Source organism: Colletes gigas, unplaced genomic scaffold (assembly GCF_013123115.1).
Source record: "Colletes gigas isolate AHSC1104 unplaced genomic scaffold, ASM1312311v1 Colletes_gigas_Sc00006, whole genome shotgun sequence".
Classification (NCBI taxonomy): Eukaryota; Metazoa; Arthropoda; class Insecta; order Hymenoptera; family Colletidae; genus Colletes; species Colletes gigas.
Genome location: NW_025106635.1, coordinates 4024060 through 4043389, shown reverse-complemented (window position 1 = coordinate 4043389; position 19330 = coordinate 4024060). Strand labels below are relative to the sequence as shown.

Here is a 19330-nt window from a genome sequence, read left to right as displayed (position 1 = left end):
GAACATGAAAGAAGATTGCGTGCAAGGCGGAGTAACTGTTCCATCGAACGTACGAGTACTGTGACTTGGAGTCTACGCGATTGTTTGCTGTGGAAGAATGAAGTCATAAATAATTATTTAGAAGGCGTTTGCAAGTCTTGTACAGCGTATGGTTTGATTGTGTAACTACGGAGGCTCTTTTTAATGCCTTACGTAAGACGCGTTTAACATTTTCTATTACGTGTTATTGCAACGTGACGTAAGACTGGAAAATTCAAATTGAATTTATCCGATGGTAGAATCTACTTGACAAATATCTTCATCGTAAGTGTTTTAAAAAAAATATATAATGATCGACGTGTATCTTCCCTGCGTTTGATGTCAAACACGATTCGCTGTACCAAAACACAAGCCACGTTCACGATAAAGCTCCAAGCGATTTACGAGCGCAAGAACTACAAGGATCCACGCTGACGGATACTTTTTGCTAATTTTAGGCTCTAAAACACGCCTGGGTAGATTTTCTTGCACGATTCTAGAAACACCCAGTATATACCGAGCTGCATAGTTGCTGCAGACAGTCGGTCCAAACTAATTGGAATTACGTTCTAACCCTCCCCTTCGAGTTTCACTCCCCTTACACGCAACCCCCCGCCGCCATTGGCCGTCGCTGAAAGCGGTACTCATTTTCCCTACCATGGAATGTAATAATTCGCTATTCAATTTGCTCGATCCGCGCGATCTATTCTTCCTCGGCGGGAACATGAAATATTCATTCGTTTGCTCGAATTCGCGCAAAGTTTGCCGCGTTCGAAAGAGAACCGCCCCCCCTTCTCCCCCCTCCTCGTCCCTTATCGTTGGTCACGCGCCAACGAACGATTAAAAATTTCGCGGTGTTTCTTTTGCTTTCGCGCCGCAGAGCGCTCGTTTTTCCCCGTTTTTTTCGGATTTTATTTCCAACTCGAAGGAGAAAAGGGAAAGCGATGTTGCACGGAGCCCCCCACCCCCCGTCGATCGAGGGGAATTATCTCGCGATATTAATCGAGCGACTTTAATTCCGGCAATGAAAAGAAGAAGAAAGTATAATCGCGAAAATGTGTTCCTTAATCGTAAGGCCGTTTAATAACACAATGGACGAATTTCACGCGGAGATGGAAGAGAGCCCCGTTGCAGAGGCACTTAATTAAATACGTCTCTCTCTCTCTTCCTCCAGATGCAATCAAATTTCAATTAGAAAAGGGACTTTTTGCACGAAACGCACCGGTATCCCGGTCGTGCAATTTAATTTAATGCCATATTATTACACGGCGAACGTGCTAGTAATAATAGGAAGCTCAAATTGCCCGTAATAGTAACATACGCGTGGATACAATATGGATAAGACCGCGCGATACCGTTTAGCTAGAAATATATTTCACGAACGTTATTTACATAACGGTTATTACATCGTCGTCCTTAAACGTGACAAAACGGGATCGGAGGGGGGAAAAAGCGTCGCGATTTTTCTTCCACTCTCCGTCACATCACAATTTGTTCCTCGGTAAATCTTGAGATCCCTTACCGTTCGAGTGGTTCTGGAAGCCGGGACAAGTTATAGCCATTTTTTCCGAGCGAAAGTAAAAAGAAATTGATACAGAAAATAGCCGAGTCCCGTAATGGGGACTGTCTTTCGGTGATGCAAATTTTTTTTTTCCTCGGTTTATTCGCAAATTGCATTATTTACCCGACACCCGCAATCGCGATGATCAGAGTTGCGTGATCCAGCGCGATAAATATAATTTCAACACGAAGATTGAGTTCCATAATGCAAACATAAAATGCGAGATACCTCGCGGAGTATAATAAAATTTATTTGACGTGCCAGCTCGCTCGGCTAATTTAAAGTAATTGCTACGGTTAGGAATAATTAAATTCTTTGTTGCTTTTCGGGCGCACCGGCGAACAAAAATTAAAACGTTTCTATCGACGTTTTAGGAAACACGATGATGCGTGGAATTTCTTTATCTTTGAAAAAATGTTTCTCTAGTTTTTATATTTGATATCTTCGTTTAAAAAAAAAATTGCAGCCTGTCCCAGTTTTTGGAACTACCGTGTACAGCTGATAGCGGGCTCGCAACAGAAAATTTTAAGTGCTTTATTCCGTGAAAATAAGTTTAGTTTCGTATGCCACTTACTCTAACCTGATTTTGAGAGAGTGCTCGAGTGAATTTTCGTAACAAGCCAGTTGAGAGTGAAGCACGAGCGTGGGAAATTTGAACGATGAAAATAATTTCTTATAATCACGTTTATATCGTTTATTCGGCTTTTATTTATTCGAGGGGAAAAAAATTTCTCATTCGAACGCGATACCAAATAATTATCGGGCCGACTATGCGCCGTGCTTGAAACCTGTTTCAGCAGTTGACACTTTTTGTTTCAGTAGTAGACAGTCGGGGGGGAAAAGAGCTAAGAAAGTAAATTGCATTAAATGGTAGAACGAACTCTTTAATTCCCAGGATAAAAGGTAAAACGATAACAAAAGAAACGGGTTATCTTGATTCAAAGCAACAACAGATAAGCGCATTAGAATAATAAGCCGTCATTTATTTCCATCATGCACTTTTCGCTGGTAGTAATTTGTCGTAACTGATTGCCGTCTGGCGTACGTGCACTGGCTTAGCAGCATAATAAACGATAGAATTGTTCGCTGTTGTACAGGGTGATCCTAAAATCTACGCTCGAAGAGGATGGTAGCTTTCAATTTTTTCGAGAAAGCACTAAAGATATTCTGTAAGTTTTCATCTACGGAAATACTTCAAGGAATACTTTGCGCCGGGGATTTAATAAAAATCGTGTTCAATTAAATGACAATATTATGCAGGCGTTCGAAGAGACGAAGAATTTAAACGAATTATGAGCAGCTCACATTCTTTAATGCGCGCAAGAATTTATCCGCGATAAGAAGGGCGACATTTTTAGCATTTTGTAAATTATTAAAATACATCAAGCATCGAGACTTGCTGCACTATTTTAAATTATACCAAATTCTGAACGACATGCAAATGCAAATTGAGGTCATTGTATTAAGCCTGCAATTTTTATATACTATCGAACAGGTGTTTAAAATTTGATTTATTTTGTGTGCATTTTGAAGCTTTCGTGGCTGATTTCAAACTGTTCGAAGTTGGTTGATTCTTTGGACAGTCTTTGGAGGTCCGGTATTTATCATTTTTCGTATCGCGAAAATCCTAATCAAAGTGGGTGGCTCCTCGCCGGGGCGGCGGGGAGCAGCGCGTTCGAGGGGCCGCTCTCAAACGAATCGACGTGGCAACTTTTAATTGCTCCGACCAGCAGATCCGGCGCGTCCTTTGCGGCGTAATGAGCGGAGATGCGAGCCGCTTGACCGAATCGCTCCATTTTCGATTTCTCCTTAATTACTAATTAGAGGCCGACGGTCGCGTCGATCGACTAGAACGAGTAGAAGAAATTACACAGACCAGACGGTCGGAGATCGCGCATAAAAATCTCTTCTGCCCCCCTCTCTCCCCGCCCTTCGTCAACGTCCTGGCCGCCGGTCGTTCTCCGCGTCTCCTTTTTGCCCCACGATTCTTCCGTTATTATGCTTTTTCCCATTTCTTTCGTCTCCTAATTAACCTCTGGAATGCCCGGCCCGGCGAACGTTCGTCTTTGTAACTCATACGGATCGCATGAGACGGTTTTTTCTTGCCCCCCGCGCTCTTAACGCGCCGTCAGAAAAATGATTTAACCCGTGGCGAGTCCAATAACACACGAGGTGTGGAAAAGATCGAAGCACAGAATCCTGATATCGCTTATTAAAAACCGAAACTTCTCGGCAGGAATTGTCAATTATATTTTGCTGATATTTACTTTGACACGTATCGATCCTAACGAGTGTGTTGTTAGATTAAAAACCATTACTAGCCTACGAGAGGCACAGTTAAAAATTGATTAATATCCGCGTCTGTATTTTGGTTTTCAAAATCTAATAACGATCTTAACCGAACGATTTTCTGGAGAGTGATCATGCTTCTCCTCAATTTCGTCGAGACGTACAAAGAGGCTCGCTGGCACGGCGCCTTTTCATCTCGGCCGTTCCTCCGCACGGCATTTGTCCGTGTCTAACGTGTTAATCACTCCCGTCTGATTAGATTATTAATTGTCTTGCGTGGCAGATGGGGCCCCGGCATGGACGTAATTACGGCTATTACGGATCGCACAATCGCTCCGATTTAGGGACGCGAGGGGGAGCATGGAATGGATTACGCCCCGAAAAAAAAGAAAAAAAAAAATGAAACGCCAGACTATCACGAGCTGTCCAATTTCGATGCACATTGTTCGTTTTCTCACTCGTTTAGATTATCCTTGCGCAGATTATTCGAGGAAGCGTTTCGCCAATTTTGAATCTTCGCGTTATCGAGCAATACGATTAATTTCTGCCATTAAAGCGTCGCGAAGTGCAAACGCTTTGGTGACTTCGATGTTATTAAATTTACGAAACGAGGATTGTTCGAGGTCTCGTGTTCTCGAAAGAGAAACGATTTTTTAAAGTAGAAAAATACCGTCGCGTGTACAGAAATAGCAAACGCAAAAAACGAACCACCATCCTTTGTCCTCCGTAGTTTTAAAACTTTTGGTTAGAAGTTCTGACCATTAAAAGAGAAAATTTGGTACGGTCTGAACTAATACCAGGAATGTTCTACAGCAACGTTGCCAGCTTTTTCTCATAAAGGAGAATATATATTCGTTTAACTTGGATTAACTTTTGAAAGTAAGATTGTATGCCAAATGTATTTCAGGAGGAAAGAGAGATCGCTCCTGGAAGAGATTGCAAATCGTATTGGGTCAGACCTTTTAGTCAGCCATCGTAAAGCTCGAGGATAAACAAAGATTAATCGACACTGTCTGCGTTCCCTTTATTCATGGTACCATATTCTTAACCCGGGAATTATATTTCTTTCCCCTGCAATATCACCCTAATGACGACTACTTAAAATCACAAATTTTCTCATTCAATTAATTCGTGCCATCGTTCATAGCCAATAAAAAAAAAAAAAAAATAGAAAAACGACAAGAACTGCCCCCTCGACGAAGAACTGCCGTGCACGAGTGTGTAACTCCAAAGTTACATGGCGTAATAGAGGGTTAACACGGGTGCTAAGAAGCATAAACGCGAGCCACTCGAAGCTAGTTTCACCCTCGACCGTTCACTTTTCTCCCGGAGAACATTCAAGTTCCAAAAGATTCGACGAAACGTTTCCCAGACCCCCACAGTGATCGATAATCCAGCATTTTGGCGCGTAGTAAGGGGGGAAACCACTATGACGGGTTTTTGAGATTCTTCCTTCATTTTACAATAAATAATTATTTCAAAAAATCCTTACATGCAACCTACTGTCTTATAGTTTAAGAAAATTTCACGATTTCTTGTTTCGATTAGTTTGCAACAAATTTTTGGAGGCCTCTCGCGCCGGTTCCTACTACGCCCATAATAATTAATATTTTCCTACGAAATTTTTACGAGAAGTAGTTCAAGAAACGTGCTTTCGAACACGTTAAACATTTAACGGAAAAACTTTCACGGTTACGTCGAAAAAAATTCTTAAAAATTGCCTTTATTTCCAGTCACAGTGGTTTGCCCCCTTAAAGCACAGACGACCCCGTGGCGTTCCGAGTTTCGCGACCTTTGTTCCCGCGGCCTGGATCTCTCGCGCCGCCCCCTCGATCGATATTTTTTTTCTTCCCCGTACCTCGCCCCTCGACGCAGCCCGGATTGTATGTAAATCGGTCGTATTAATTAGCGACGCGGCCGTGACAAACCGTTCCGCGCGGCACAAATTCTCGTTAACCGCTGCAAGATTGACACCGCGTGTATAATTAAGACGCGAGATTGGTGGGGTCGGAGACACGAAATGAATTGCGTGCGAGACGGACGACGGAACGGCGGGGCTGTTGGAGAGGCCGGGATTCGCGAGGGGGGGGGGTGGCGGTGCGGGGAGGCGAAATGCCGTTTCGCGTTATTATTAGTGAAATCAACTAATTAGAAATAGCGCGGATTGCTCGTTAAAGATCGACCCGCTGGCTGTAATCACCAATTACTTCCTTAAGTAAGCCGCGCGCTGAACTTTGCTCATTAAAATTATTAAACGTTCGCTCGTATAGAGTCTGTATTTAACCTTGATACGGGCTCTCGGCCGGATGAATTTCTCCCGCGTGCCGTGTATTTTCCATTAATCAATCTGTCCGTGTCTTCGTTAACGGGTTTCTCTGTCGTCTTTCGGGCTAACAAATCGACGGAGTCGTCCGGTCTCGAAACCGTCGCTCTACCCTGCGATTTTTGCCCCCGATCCTCTCGTTAGCTCTGAAAATCGACCATCGCTCTTGATTACCAGAGATTTCCAAAATTCTTCTCCACCGTAAATATCTGGAATTTTTCCCCCTTGCATTCTTTAATAGTAGCTTGATAGTTTCGAGTCCAGGAGTGCATTGATCGCACAAATTACCTTTAGTAGACTTTTTTTATTTTAAATAATCACTCATATCCTGCTGTCCAAAATAAATACACCACCATCGATAACAGTCCACTTTTTATTTTCATTTTATCAATTAACTCCAAGTTTCCCAATCACGGAGACTACACACTCATCATCAAGTCTTATATGTTAAAATCAACACATTTTTGCATTCACGAGATATTCGTAAAACAAATCTATTATTTTTCGTGACCATTCCTTGTACGAACAAATTTAAACAAAATTAAATAACGTTTCAAAAATTATTTGAAATTAAATCGGTCGTCTACTCGACTAAAATAATAATTATGTACGAAGATAACATCTCTCTGAAGCCATTTACCAGCAAGAACCACCATCGAACAAATATAGCGTTTGATCTGAATATCTCATAAGTTTCAACGATATAAAAAATGAATAATGTCTGACATAATTGAGAACAATTGTCGACTAGTTGTGCAGCGATTCTCGGTTCGTTTCTTTGTCGCGTATCGTCCTGAAAGGAGGTAATGAGATGTTTAACGGGCAAAGATCGAGGCTCGAAAACCGGGTGGTCTTTCTGTTAGTCGAGCCGCATTCCGTTTCTCGTCGTTTACCGCCTCCCTATATAATTAATTGCATTTCGACGTACCGATCGACGATTCTTGCCGTGACGTTATAACGGACCCCGGAAATTGCCGGACCCGTTAGAGGGACGGCCGCAAAGTATTTGTCGAATCGAAACGCCGCGACGCGATCGCCGATCGCGATAATAAGTTCACGGTACGGCGATTGGGGATCCTTCTCGATCGGGAGCGCGATTTCTTCGGCTAACTTGGTCGAATTGAATCCGAAGAAAACGCGATTGAGCATGTAATGGGAGCATGATAAACAGTTCTGGGCAAAACCAGTTATACGCACGGTACGTTATCTCGATCTTACGTGCTTCCATAGTAACAACTTGCACCTACCCTTGGGGGGGCGTAAAAATTACATTTTTAATAATACCCTCGTGTTTTATCGTTGCCAATATTATTTCGAACCTACCACTTATACTGGCGTAGGAATTCTTTTTTTTTAGGAAGCCAGGTGAAGTTTGGGAATCGCTGTATTAAAAGGAAATATCGAATATCCTGGAACTTCGAAGCCTCGAAATGATTTATCTTTCTTGGAATAATTCAGAAGTTGAAACGTTATCTCGATCTCTCGTGCTTCCATAGTAACAACTTGCACCTACCCCTGGCGTAGAAATTACATTTTTAATAATAGCCCCCTTTTTTTATCGTTGTCAATATTATTTTGGACCTAGCACTCATCTTTACGTAGGGATTCTTTTTTTTAGGAAGCCAAGTAAAGTTTGGGGTTGCTTTAGAAGGTTCTGTCGAATATTCTGAAACTACAAAGTCACGAAATGATTTATCTTTCTTCGAATAATTCAAATCTTGGACTATCATAACACTTGATATTAAAATGAGAATATTCTTTAGCTTTTTAAATTGCTGGGTTAGAGAAGGATTGTTTGGCGTTAGAGATTATTAAAATTTCGAATCTACGCGTCGAAATTCGTAGTAATTATCGGAGCGTTCCTCGGCATCGACGCTCGAATCCTACATCAAAATCACTATCGCGCGTTCTCCCGTTGTTAAACGAATCGGGTATTTATAACGTTCCTCCGCACGGTTCAGCGGTCGCTCGAAGAGAAACAATGAGAAAAAGGCGACAGAGATCGCTGGAGGGGGAGAAAAAATGAGTGGAAGAGGAGTATAGGGGCTGTGGGGGAAAAAAAGGAAGGTAGAAAATTGGAGGAAGAATTGAAACGTCATTCCGCGAGCAATCATCGAGCTGCCTGGCGCGCGCGATCGGCCAGATCCTGGACAGATAAATTAGCAATTTAATTATGGAACTGTCAAGCGGTAATTAAATTAATAACGAGAAACCTCGAATCCAATCCGATCCGTCGTGTAGCAACCTTTCGAGCTACCCAGACCGACGATACGATATCGATATATGCGCGTGTGCACGTCGTTTTGAAGGCTGTCAGAAATTGCAGACAATTTTCTCCGGCATTTCGCGAGCGTTTCCTCTGTCGATCGTATTATTTCGACTCTTCGTTTTTCCTCTCCCTCCGCGTTTGTTTTGTCTACGCTTTTAAATGCCCCGCGGCGTCGTTGGGGAAATTTTTAAACAGATGAAAACCCCGCACGAAATAAAATATCGCTGCAAGAAAATTCAGTTCTTTATTCATCGGTATTATCGAACCTCGCTATTGCCCACGTGTAATTTGCACAAAGGTGAGTAACCCGAGTTTCTTTGCGTATCAACTTTCTCGTTATTAACCCATTACGATACGTTTCGAACTAATCGCGGTGTAACCCAGTTAATCGACAAAATCTGGAAAGCAGGTGCATGCGAAATGCAAATCTATCACGAACCGAATGAAATGTGTTTACAAATCGTGTTGTTTACCCGGCACCCGTGATCACGATCGGTGTCGCGTGATCTAATATGATGAATGCAATCTGGACGCGAAGATTAGGATCCTTGATGCAAACGTGAAATACGTAATAGCTCGTAAAGTAAAATTTGTTTGACATGTTGGCTGGTATTTAAATAATGAGCAAACGAATTTTATTATGAGAAGATTTAGATTTTTGTCTGTATCAGTATTTTATATCTTCGTTTGGGGAATAAGTACGGTTTGTCCGGGTTTCTGAAATCACCCTGTATAGTCTTCGATAAAGTATCACGGTATCCACGTTGCGCGGACATACAGGTGCAGTATCTGTGTCCAAGTCGTTACGCTTGAACGAATACCATCCTGCATACACCGGGAGGAAAGCCACGTGTTCCACGTGCAGGAGATGGAAACTGTTCAGCATCGTTCCGCTGAATCGAGACCGAGTTTACCATACATTTTAACCGCCGGTGGATGCCATACTTTTGGAGCGCGATATCATGCTGGAATTGTTTTGCGGCGAGGAGGAACGCGCGCATCGAAGAAATCTGTTCCGATAAACTAACGGTGCACTAAAAGCCAACTTATTATTCGTTCGCGAAATAGTTGCAATCAAGGATCAAGCGATTCCGGGCACGAAAGTGACACAAAATAGCGAAGCGAAATATTTTTCTATGGGCACCTCCGAGGAAATCGATTTTCGAGTCGCGCGAGCGTGCCCCGAATAGTTTCAAAATTGATTTCCTCCCGAAAAAAGGAACGTCGTATGAAAAAGTTTCATTCCACATTTTCGACTCATTTTTACGTAAAAAAAGGCGCGAGCATCGACGACCCTTCGAACGTATTTATCGAGTACGAGGGATAATCGTTTTCTTCGAGTGAAACACACGTCTTAGGGAAACAACGTTCCCTGTAATCGGGGGATCGCCGTAATTATTACCGTGCTTGATTAATCAAGCAGTAAGCCGGGTGCATCGAACTCGCCGTGGATCGATACTCGCCCCAAACGTATCGAAAATCGACTCGACCGCAGTAATTCCGGCGACTTCGATCGATCCTTTCGGAGGCGGACAATGTCGTCGCGTCGCGTACACATAGATCCATTAATTTCATGCCTTTTTGGGCCGGAGATGTTCGATTTTTAATCCAGCATTTGCTATTACTATTTAAATAAGACTTTTTCCCATCTCTGGACGTGGCGAGCGAGCCCGATTCGTGTGTGTGCGTCCCCGTCACACGGATTTGCGCGAATATGAATGTGGGAGGCCTTTCACATTCCGGAGAAAATTCGCTACGGCACTCGTTTCGCGATCACTGCCTGGAAAAAGTTCGTTTCGACAATATATAAGCTATTTACTTGCAATTTTAATTTTAGATGTTAGAATAATTGGAAAATCAATAGAAACATAATTCTATTTTAAATTTTATCAAGTTTTAAAGAGAATTACATTCCCCATAGACTTTCCTTCTGTCTTCGCTGAAAAATTGCAAACTTCCAGGCAAAGCCTCGTCCTGTTTTGGCATGTACAAAGAATAAACTTCGAGAAGATGGCCCACCTGTGGGTAAACATCCTGTATAGAGGCGCAGGCTCTCGCTGGCGAACGATTACAGGTGTTGCCGTTAAGAGGCTCGGTAAATTAATGAGAAAGCACGGGGACAGAATCAACCGTGGAGAGATTTCCTCCTATCTCGAGCCCCCCGCCTCATCTCCATCGTCGTTTTTGTCTTGCACCTTTTTCCTCGCCCGGTTCTCGATCGCAGTCGATCTCCGCCGCGTATGCAAACCCGGCCGCCGTTGTATCTGATGCAATTAAACACACAACCACTCCCAAGATATGTATATTCCGTACGCAAGAACTTTGTTTCATTTTCTCCTCGCGCGCTTTCTCGTTTTCACTTCCCTGTTATCTGGCATAAATAAGCCGGCGAATAGAACCGCATGCCTGAAACGCCCGGAAAAACGCGGCCTCCATGGTTTTGCTCTTCGACGAGCGCAATCACCCAGAGAAACTATATTATATTTATATTATATAAGCGTGTTACTTTGCGCAGTATATTTCTCTAATCAAATATTCCAATTCGGTATTTCGATACGAGTCTATTGATATTTGGAGCATCGAGTGCTCGCAAGTATACAAAGTAGCGATTCCAAATACCTAATTGTAAGTGGAGCGAGTTAGGCTGGCTCAATTTCAGAACGGAGAACGAGAACAGTAAGTGTTTTATAATTCTCGAACTTCAGACTCGAATTTGTCTACTCTGTACATCGGACTAAAGTTCAATCTGAAGTTAACTATTTTACAGATAAGAATTTTCTACCCGGCGAGACTACTTTGTTCAATTGAGAATCCGTAGAAAAGGCGTTCGTAGAATTCAGGGAATTCAGAAGTACCCGGAGCTTCACGCAAATTGAATTCGTAGTCGTACGACTAAAAGTGCCCCAATTCCAGTAGTAAATACTTCGATTCGAAGAAGTTACATCTCATAAGATGTTTCGCGCATTCCAACCGAATAATTATTCTATAACTCGACTGGAAATCGTTGACCCAATCGTGGACCGTGACCCACTTATCCCTTGCAATTTCTGAATTATAAATAATTGTCTAATGTAAAAATGTATGATTTCGTAAACTGGGATCCAGATAAATTTTTATCGATGGCAGAGGGAGTTGGTCGACGCGAGGGGAAACGTTGGGAGGAGCTGACCCAGTGATACGGATCTGTAAATCGAACGGATTAATTAGGGTGTAGGGTTCTTTGATCCCGGAGGGCGAAGACCCGCCCGAAACGTCCCGTGAGACCCGAAGAAAGCGACGTCGCGTTCGTTTCGACATACCAGCGTATCGTAACATGGCTAATTGCGGTATTAAACAGCGGACTTTACGAGGCAACGGTACGCTGCTGACAACGTTCGGCAAACATTAGCCGCCATTAACGAAGATACAAGCCACGCGGTATTGATGCGTCCACGCTGGAGATCCGCAATGTCAAGGGGAAGGCTAAAATGTTAAGATCGCCGGCCGTAATCGAACACCTGACGCGAACATTCCAGGAAATTGGCCCGAGATAGCGGCGCGCATAATGCTAATGGATGGATATTAATTTGGCCGTGGCGAACACATTTTAACTAATCTCGGGGATATCGGGGAGAGGTAGGCCGCGACTAAGAGAGGCTGGCTACGCGTCTTCGGCCGTGTCAGGTGCTGGTAATCCGGAAAGTCTCGGAACATCCTCGATATTCACGATAAACATAATGCTCCGGGTGATGTTGCGCCGCGGAAGATAGAAGATTCCGCGAAAACCATTCTATACGCGCGAATTTATGTACGACGGAGAGGATTTCACGCAGGAATAGCAATCGAGGGTCTAATAGGAAGGACGTATGTTTAAAATTGCGGTTTTAAAATTTTCCAAAAACGCAATGTGGATAGATTATGTATCGTCGGAAGACGCGACGTTTTACCGAGTTTGGAAGTCCGAAGTTAATCGTTGAACGAGATAATACTATGTTTTAACGGGTATTTTTTACCGCGTGGATATATTTTCGCGCAATAAAAATGGCAGCCGGCTGAATGGAACTATTTTTTTTTTTTTCTGAGCGCGTCCTTTCGCTCGTCGCGATAGAAATGCCTATTAATTCGGCGTCGGTGCCGATATTTCATCGACTCGATCGAACGCCACCAAAGCGTTTTCGACGTTCTCACGCTTGCACTGCTTGGCTTTTCAATTTCCCTTCTTGCTTTTTTTATCACGCGATGTTATAGCGAGACGCACTTAACCCGAATACATTGATTATTTTAATTGCACCGGTTCGCGCGGTTATTAATAACCGTTTTCAAAAAGACCGTCGGGCAAAAACATCGTGCTATCGATCGGTGTTAATTTTCTTTGCACTTTGTTCCATCGAAAACCGTAAGATCACGCGTGGGTGGTAAGAACCAGAGAATTATTAAGTTTCGATCGTATTTTGCGTTTCAAACGTTCCCCAAAGCTCGCGTCGCTGTGCTTTTCAATTTCCTCCCCCTCCCCCCTTTCTCGTTTCTCTTTTTTTTTTTATTTCTCAATTCGCGATGTTAAGCCGGGACACACTTAACCCAAATATTTACATTGATTATTTTAATTGCACCGGGTCGCGCGACTATTAATAACCGTTTCAGAAAAGGCTGCTGATCATAAAGCGTGGAATTTTAATGACGCGCAGTCCACGCTCGCGAATTCCCAGGCGCGAGCGTCGCGCGTGCACCGCCCTGCGTCCGCGGCGGTTCCATGCATTTAAAGATTATAGGAACCTATAAAGCTTTGGCCGCTACGCCGGTACATTTTATAAAGCCGATTATTCGCAATCTCGAGATAGCGCCGAAGCGCGACGGGGTCACGGCTTTATTCGCGATGTTTCGACCCCCGGGACCGGAGACCTTTTTGGAATTCCAGGCGCGCACCGGAAACGTTTACAACGTATTTTGTAACGGGCGGATCGACGAAGGACAAATCATTCTTCCCGGACGAAGTTCCTCGGCGTCTCCGCTTTCCCTAATCCCGCCATTCTCTCGTGCCCCTCTTTTTACGGGAATTCTCGTTGTCGGAGAATTAATGAAAAACAAAAAGAGTCCAATGAGATCCGAGGAAATCAACCCCCTGCCCTACGATGATGTGTCTGATGTCAAGTTTCATAATACTCATAAATTAAAATCAACAGACTTTTACATTCACGAGGTATTCGTAAAACAAATCTACTCTTATCACAATTAAATAGTCTACATTTGAAAAATTATTTGGAATTAAATCGTAAGTCAAAGGGTTAAACGACGGGGAGTTCCTCCATAATTTGCACACCTCCCATTTGTTTCATTTCGTGCGCGTTTTTGTCCGTCAAAATGGGTCCAATCATTCGCCCTTATTTGTTATCGTAAAACGAAACAAGCCTTAACGATGTCCCCTCGGGGTAACCGGCGGGGTTGTTCACCTTCCCGAAGACAATCTTACGATTCTTTGCAACCTGCTTGTCTTCTCGAACGGGCACAGACGTCGCGATCAATTATGTCGCGTATATTAATTGCGACGGGAACAGAGGAGCGTACAGTTTATTAACTCGTCGGCCGGCGCAGCTCGCGAGCAGCGCTTGCTAACGACGCTTAGCCTGAAAGGAGGCGTGCTTGTTTTCAAGGGATCAAAAGCCCGACGCGACAAGCGCCGAGCAGCCAGAACGCGCGGTTCCCTCGTTGAAAGCAGCGCGAAATCCGCCGCGAATTTCTCCGTTGCGCCTGTCCCCCTCCGCGATTTTATTTTTTTAAATATTTTCCGCGACTAGAGCGTCGCGAGCATGGGGGCGGGAGGGGGCTGGAGAACGCTTAGGGAGGACAGGTGTTGGGTAGTCCCGTGTGTACGAGCCGGGTACGCGCGAGCGAAGACGCCGCTACGCGACAATTATACGCGACGCCTTATTATAATCGGAGCAGCTCTCGTTTAAAGCGGCTGAAACGGCAGCCGGGACGACGGGCATAATAAGGGAGAAAAGAAGAAAGGAACCGGGCGCGGTGAATATAGGATTCTACACGGCCGCGCGGGCTCTCTGTTACCACTGCCCTAACCTCATTTAGTTAGAAAGTGTTTGCGCGACGAGACCGGCGCAAGATTTAATTGGAAACGCCTCGTGTCTATCGCTCTACCCGGGGCTCCGGCGTTGAAACCGCTCCCGTGAATGTCATCCACTGAGCCCTCCGCTCGCCCGTAATTGGTCGCCTTTCTCGCTCCATCCGACCGCCAGGATTTTCCGGCCGTACCTACGAGACGGGTACAACCTTTCAACCCACGGCGATAAATTTGTATATTCGGATTAATAGCGAGACGCGGTCTAGTTCGCGATCTGAGCTACATTACTCTCGCGTTGATGCGTTCGTTCGACCCCTAGGGCCAACCAAGAACCACCGGAAGTGTCTTGCAAGTCGCCACAGCCTAACTGGTACGCAAAAATTGATCTTGTTTTTCCACTTTGTACAAGGGGAGTTTCCAAGTACCGCACAGTAGCGATATCTTTAAAGTGTGAAACGCTATACGATCGCCATTTCGCGTAAACAATAGCAAGGATGGAATAAACAATGGTCAAGTTTTGCGTAAACAATGTTCTAGTCGTGCTTGCACAGTTAAAAAATCCTTCGTATTTTTTTGAAGTGTGTCTTTTTATGGCTTTGCTGACCCCCGTTTCCGGACAGATCATCGTCCTCTATTATCGGACACTGCAATTCTAAATTTTGCTTATTCATATTCCTATTAAGGGTTAAACCCCTGCGAAAGAAAAGTAATATCCTTGATTCCCGAACGCAAAAGTTTCCTATTGATTTCTGCCTAATACGTACCTATTGTTTTACATGTAATTTACTTGAATTTTCTAGCCAGAAATATTTTTGAGAATTATTTGCTGGCTTCCCCCAGCCCGAAATTCATAATAAGTCAGGATTGGCGTATTGTTTCAATAGGTTAAATAAATACGTCCATTTTGGACGAATGCAGCGTTGTTAATGCCCCGATAATGTACGATAATATATATTTAATATCTGTTTAGCATACGCGTCCATTTACGTTTTTGCGGAATATAAGCTTTCAGTCAACATTGTTGAATTCATAATACGCGGCTGACATAAATCTAGACTCATTAGAATATCCAGCTGGCCGTGTAACTCAATGAAGCATCAATACAGATAGCAATAATTAATTTCCGCGCACACGAAGTAATAAAATAATAATAATTAATATTATTATTTATTTGCGAATATGAACCTCCGTTACCAAATACGTTCGGCATACAAATAGGGCCGGAGTATTCGCGTCCAAACAAATTGTTGAAAGCTACGATAACCAACGAAAGAATGGAAATCGTAATCACTTGGTACACAATGATTAATTAGTGATAGTTTTACAATTTCCAAATTTTACCCGACGATTAAACCCACGGGAAGCAGGAATATTCCCTCGTCGTCGTTCTTGGTGAACCTGAAATCGCGCACGAAAACTCTGACCAGCCAATTTTGCGAAGTCGATCCAGATCGACGGTTCGATTCCGTCGAATTAACCTTTTATTCGAAAACACTCGACGTCCCGGCTGTCTTTTGCGAACGGTTCTGCAAATTAGAATCGAACGGGGGCGTTTCCATCGAACCGTCGCTCGTCTTCCGCGACGATAATAACGCAGAGGTAATCACTGGCGGCCTAATTAATCGACGCTATTCGCAATTGTTCCAGGATGTTTGGAAGCAGCGGTGCTTGCGCGGGCTGCGGCAACACGATACCTGCCAGCGAGCTGGTGATGAGGACGGGTGGATCGGTGTTTCACCAGAAATGCTTCACCTGCAGCAAATGCGGCAGCCAACTCGTCTCCGGCGATAGGTAAGACCATGCATCCACAAATCGTTCATAAATCGCTCGAAAAACACATTACAAATAAGCGAAAGAGATGATCTATTCAAATACATCCGCATTGTATGGTAGAATTCGATATATTTTATAGTTTCATTTTTTGGGGGGCTAAGAAATGTAAAATAAAATTTGCTTTGTATAATAGTTTATTCACGAGACGATAGAATTTGGCTGGCGCGTCTGACCATTATTTACTATTTCTACTTGCAACGATGACCAAGTTCGTAAAAACAGTGTACCAACAAGTCTTATTCTACATTTTCAACTTATTTTTGTACGTAGAAGCAACTCCTGCTTGGTCCAATCCTGGGACGATGAATGTTAAAAGAAATATATAGAAAAGTGTCGATCTAACAAAATGTGGAAGAAGGGGGTGTCTCGATATCGACTTGGGGAAGAATTAGGGGGGTGGGATCGCGACTTGGAGCGGGTCGACGAAGGAATCGATACGGGGGAAATCGGCTGAATCGATGGGAGGGTTTCGCGCTCGAACGGGAACCGGAGATATGAGTCGGAGAGGAAATGCGGCAATTAAAGGGTTGGAAAAGAGGCGTGTCACGCGGGGCTGCCGGTTAATTGGTGTGGGGCTTGCAATTGGGGATTTTGTGATAAAAGAGGAGGGGAACAATTATTCCAGACCTGTAACGAAGCAAACTTGTTTATGAGCATCGATTTCGTGAATACCCGCGCGCCGAATCGACGAAAACACTGTTAGCGGTTGATTATGGGACCTTGTTTCAAAGCTCGACGGAGAAATTTTATTCCCACGAACCAATTATCAATGCGCGCTTTTACGGATCGCGTCATTATAAATTGCAGTCGATCGCGAGCGCAGTCCTTGTCTTAGTATACAAATTTAAATTCATTTTCAATTAAATACATAATTTATGATCCAGTTTTATCGCACACCGGTCGTATAAATCAATAGGAATTGTTGAATCACTTTTAGGTATATAGGGTCAAAGTAAATGTAAAAATAAACATGGAAGACAGCGTAGAAAATAATAATTGTTACGTGCATCGGATAGGGGATGAAATGCCCTCTAAAATGAGCGTTTGTACGAGTCGATAGCTTTATTAGTTCCGGAGATATAGCGATTTTAGTTTCGAGTCGCTGCGGTGGCTAGTTTCGAAGATACGTCGCGTGGTCAATGAACTTACTACGGCCTTGTCAAGGTCGTTGACCGCACGTGATCGTAGTAAATAGTAAACGTGACGTCACTCAATCACTCGGTCAGTGGGTCAACGTGCGACAAGGAGGTCCGACGCGTTAGACGAAGACAGAGACAATCGAATTAAAAAAATTACCTTTTACATAAATTACGATATCTCCGAAACGGAAAGTCCGATCGTCAAAAACAAAAAACCATTTTAAAGGGGAGGCTTTGCCGTTTCTAACAACACCTCAAAAATTAATATAGCTCTAATAGTTTCGGAACTGCACAGGTCTAAAGTTTTATGATTTTTAATGCGCGTTAATAGGCCTTTCTAAGGCGTCGAGTGAGATCGTAGTCGAATTAAAAAAATACCTTTTACATAAATTACGATATCTCAAAAACGGTAAGTCCGATCGACAAAATTCAAAAGCCATTTTAAAGGGGAGGCTTTGCCGCTGCCAACAGTGGCTCAAAAATTAATATAGCACTAGTAGTTTCGGAACTGCACTCGTCTAAAGTTTTATGATTTTTCTAAGGCGACGAGCGCGATCCCAGTGGAAATTGAGAAATTACTACTTCACTTAAATTACGATATCTCCGAGACGTAAAGAAAAAGGAGAGAAAGATGGTTAAATTTCGACCGTACACATGAAACTGCCCCCTCAAACTTTTTTAACATGTTGTCCTTATGATGTTTACCCTGTTCGCGTTAAAATTATAGTTGTAACCTTATCCTGACTATCGAGTTCTGTTGCTAATGGGTGTTCCCGTTTATCGAATAATGAAATAAAGTCTTGGTTGCAGAAAGGACTGACCAAGGGCGTTTTGTTGTTCAAGGTACTACCTGCTGTCGGGTTCGCCGGTCTGCGAGACGGATTGGCACAAAATCGTCAAGTCGTCGAGCGTCGCGGCCGCAGCGGCCGCCGCGGCGGCCGGAAACGGCGGCGCCCCGGTGAGGAAAGGTAAGGTCGGTCGGCCTCGAAGGAGTCGCGAATGAGGCGGCAACCCGGTCGGTCGCCCGAAGAAGGTGCAAGCCTCTCCACAGCCGACGCCCGCCGTTGTACCGTCACAGGTCGACGTGGTGGACGTCGCCGTTGGGGGGGATCCCTATTCGCCGCCTCCGCCGGGTCATCAGCAGTACAACCATCACCACCACCACCATCACCATCATCACCAGATGGGAATCGTACATCCGGGACTGGCGGTACAGCAAACGCACCTGCAGGCGTCCACCTATCAGGACTGGTCTCCGTGGGCCCAGGACACCTGCGACTGAGCTGTCCCCGCGCGTCGACACTCGAGGTCACGGGGTCCGTCTCTCGGCTGACCCCTGACCTCTCACGACCGCCGGTCTTCCGTTTTTCTCTCAGCAGAGAAGAAGATTCTCCCTCTCCCTCGTCGATGGACTCGCGACTATGGACTCGTTGTATGCGTTCGAGTGACTCGTGCACGAGGCGAGAGGGGGTATCCCGGTGGACGAGGACCGTGTTCCCGGAGAATGGTGGACGAGTTTTCGTGGTTTCCGCAAGTGAACGTTTCCGGGCGTCCCCGCCGATCGGAGACGATTTTTCGCGCGAATCAGTGCGCGGATCGAACGACCGAGACGAACACTCTCGAACTAGCGTACCTCCGTTGAGAAGATCCGCTCGCTGCAACGCGGGCACGAGCGGCGCGTGCCAGTGCTACGTGTCCACTTAAAGAGTTTTTACTCTCGACAGTCGCTATGGACGTTACGGAGCTCTTTCGCGCGGGTATACAGAGACATCAAACGTTGGAAGCTGCTTTTGGGAAGCTGTGTACCCGCGCGGGGGAGCCCTGTCTCTCGATGCTGTGCCCACTG

General features: G+C 44.4%; 1 protein-coding gene across 4 annotated transcripts in view; it reads left to right on the top strand.

The window, feature by feature from the left end:
• The window catches only part of LOC122396021 (LIM/homeobox protein Lhx9), a 441838-nt gene extending 423348 nt beyond the window's left edge, over positions 1-18490 (top strand). For all 4 annotated transcript variants that reach the window (XM_043394097.1, XM_043394098.1, XM_043394095.1 and 1 more), the window contains 2 exons: positions 16160-16303; positions 18328-18490. In XM_043394097.1, coding sequence (XP_043250032.1) covers positions 16160-16303; positions 18328-18487 — 304 coding nt within the window. In that variant the 3' untranslated portion in view covers positions 18488-18490. The remainder of the gene's footprint in view (positions 1-16159; positions 16304-18327) is intronic.
• Positions 18491-19330: the final 840 nt, after the last annotated feature.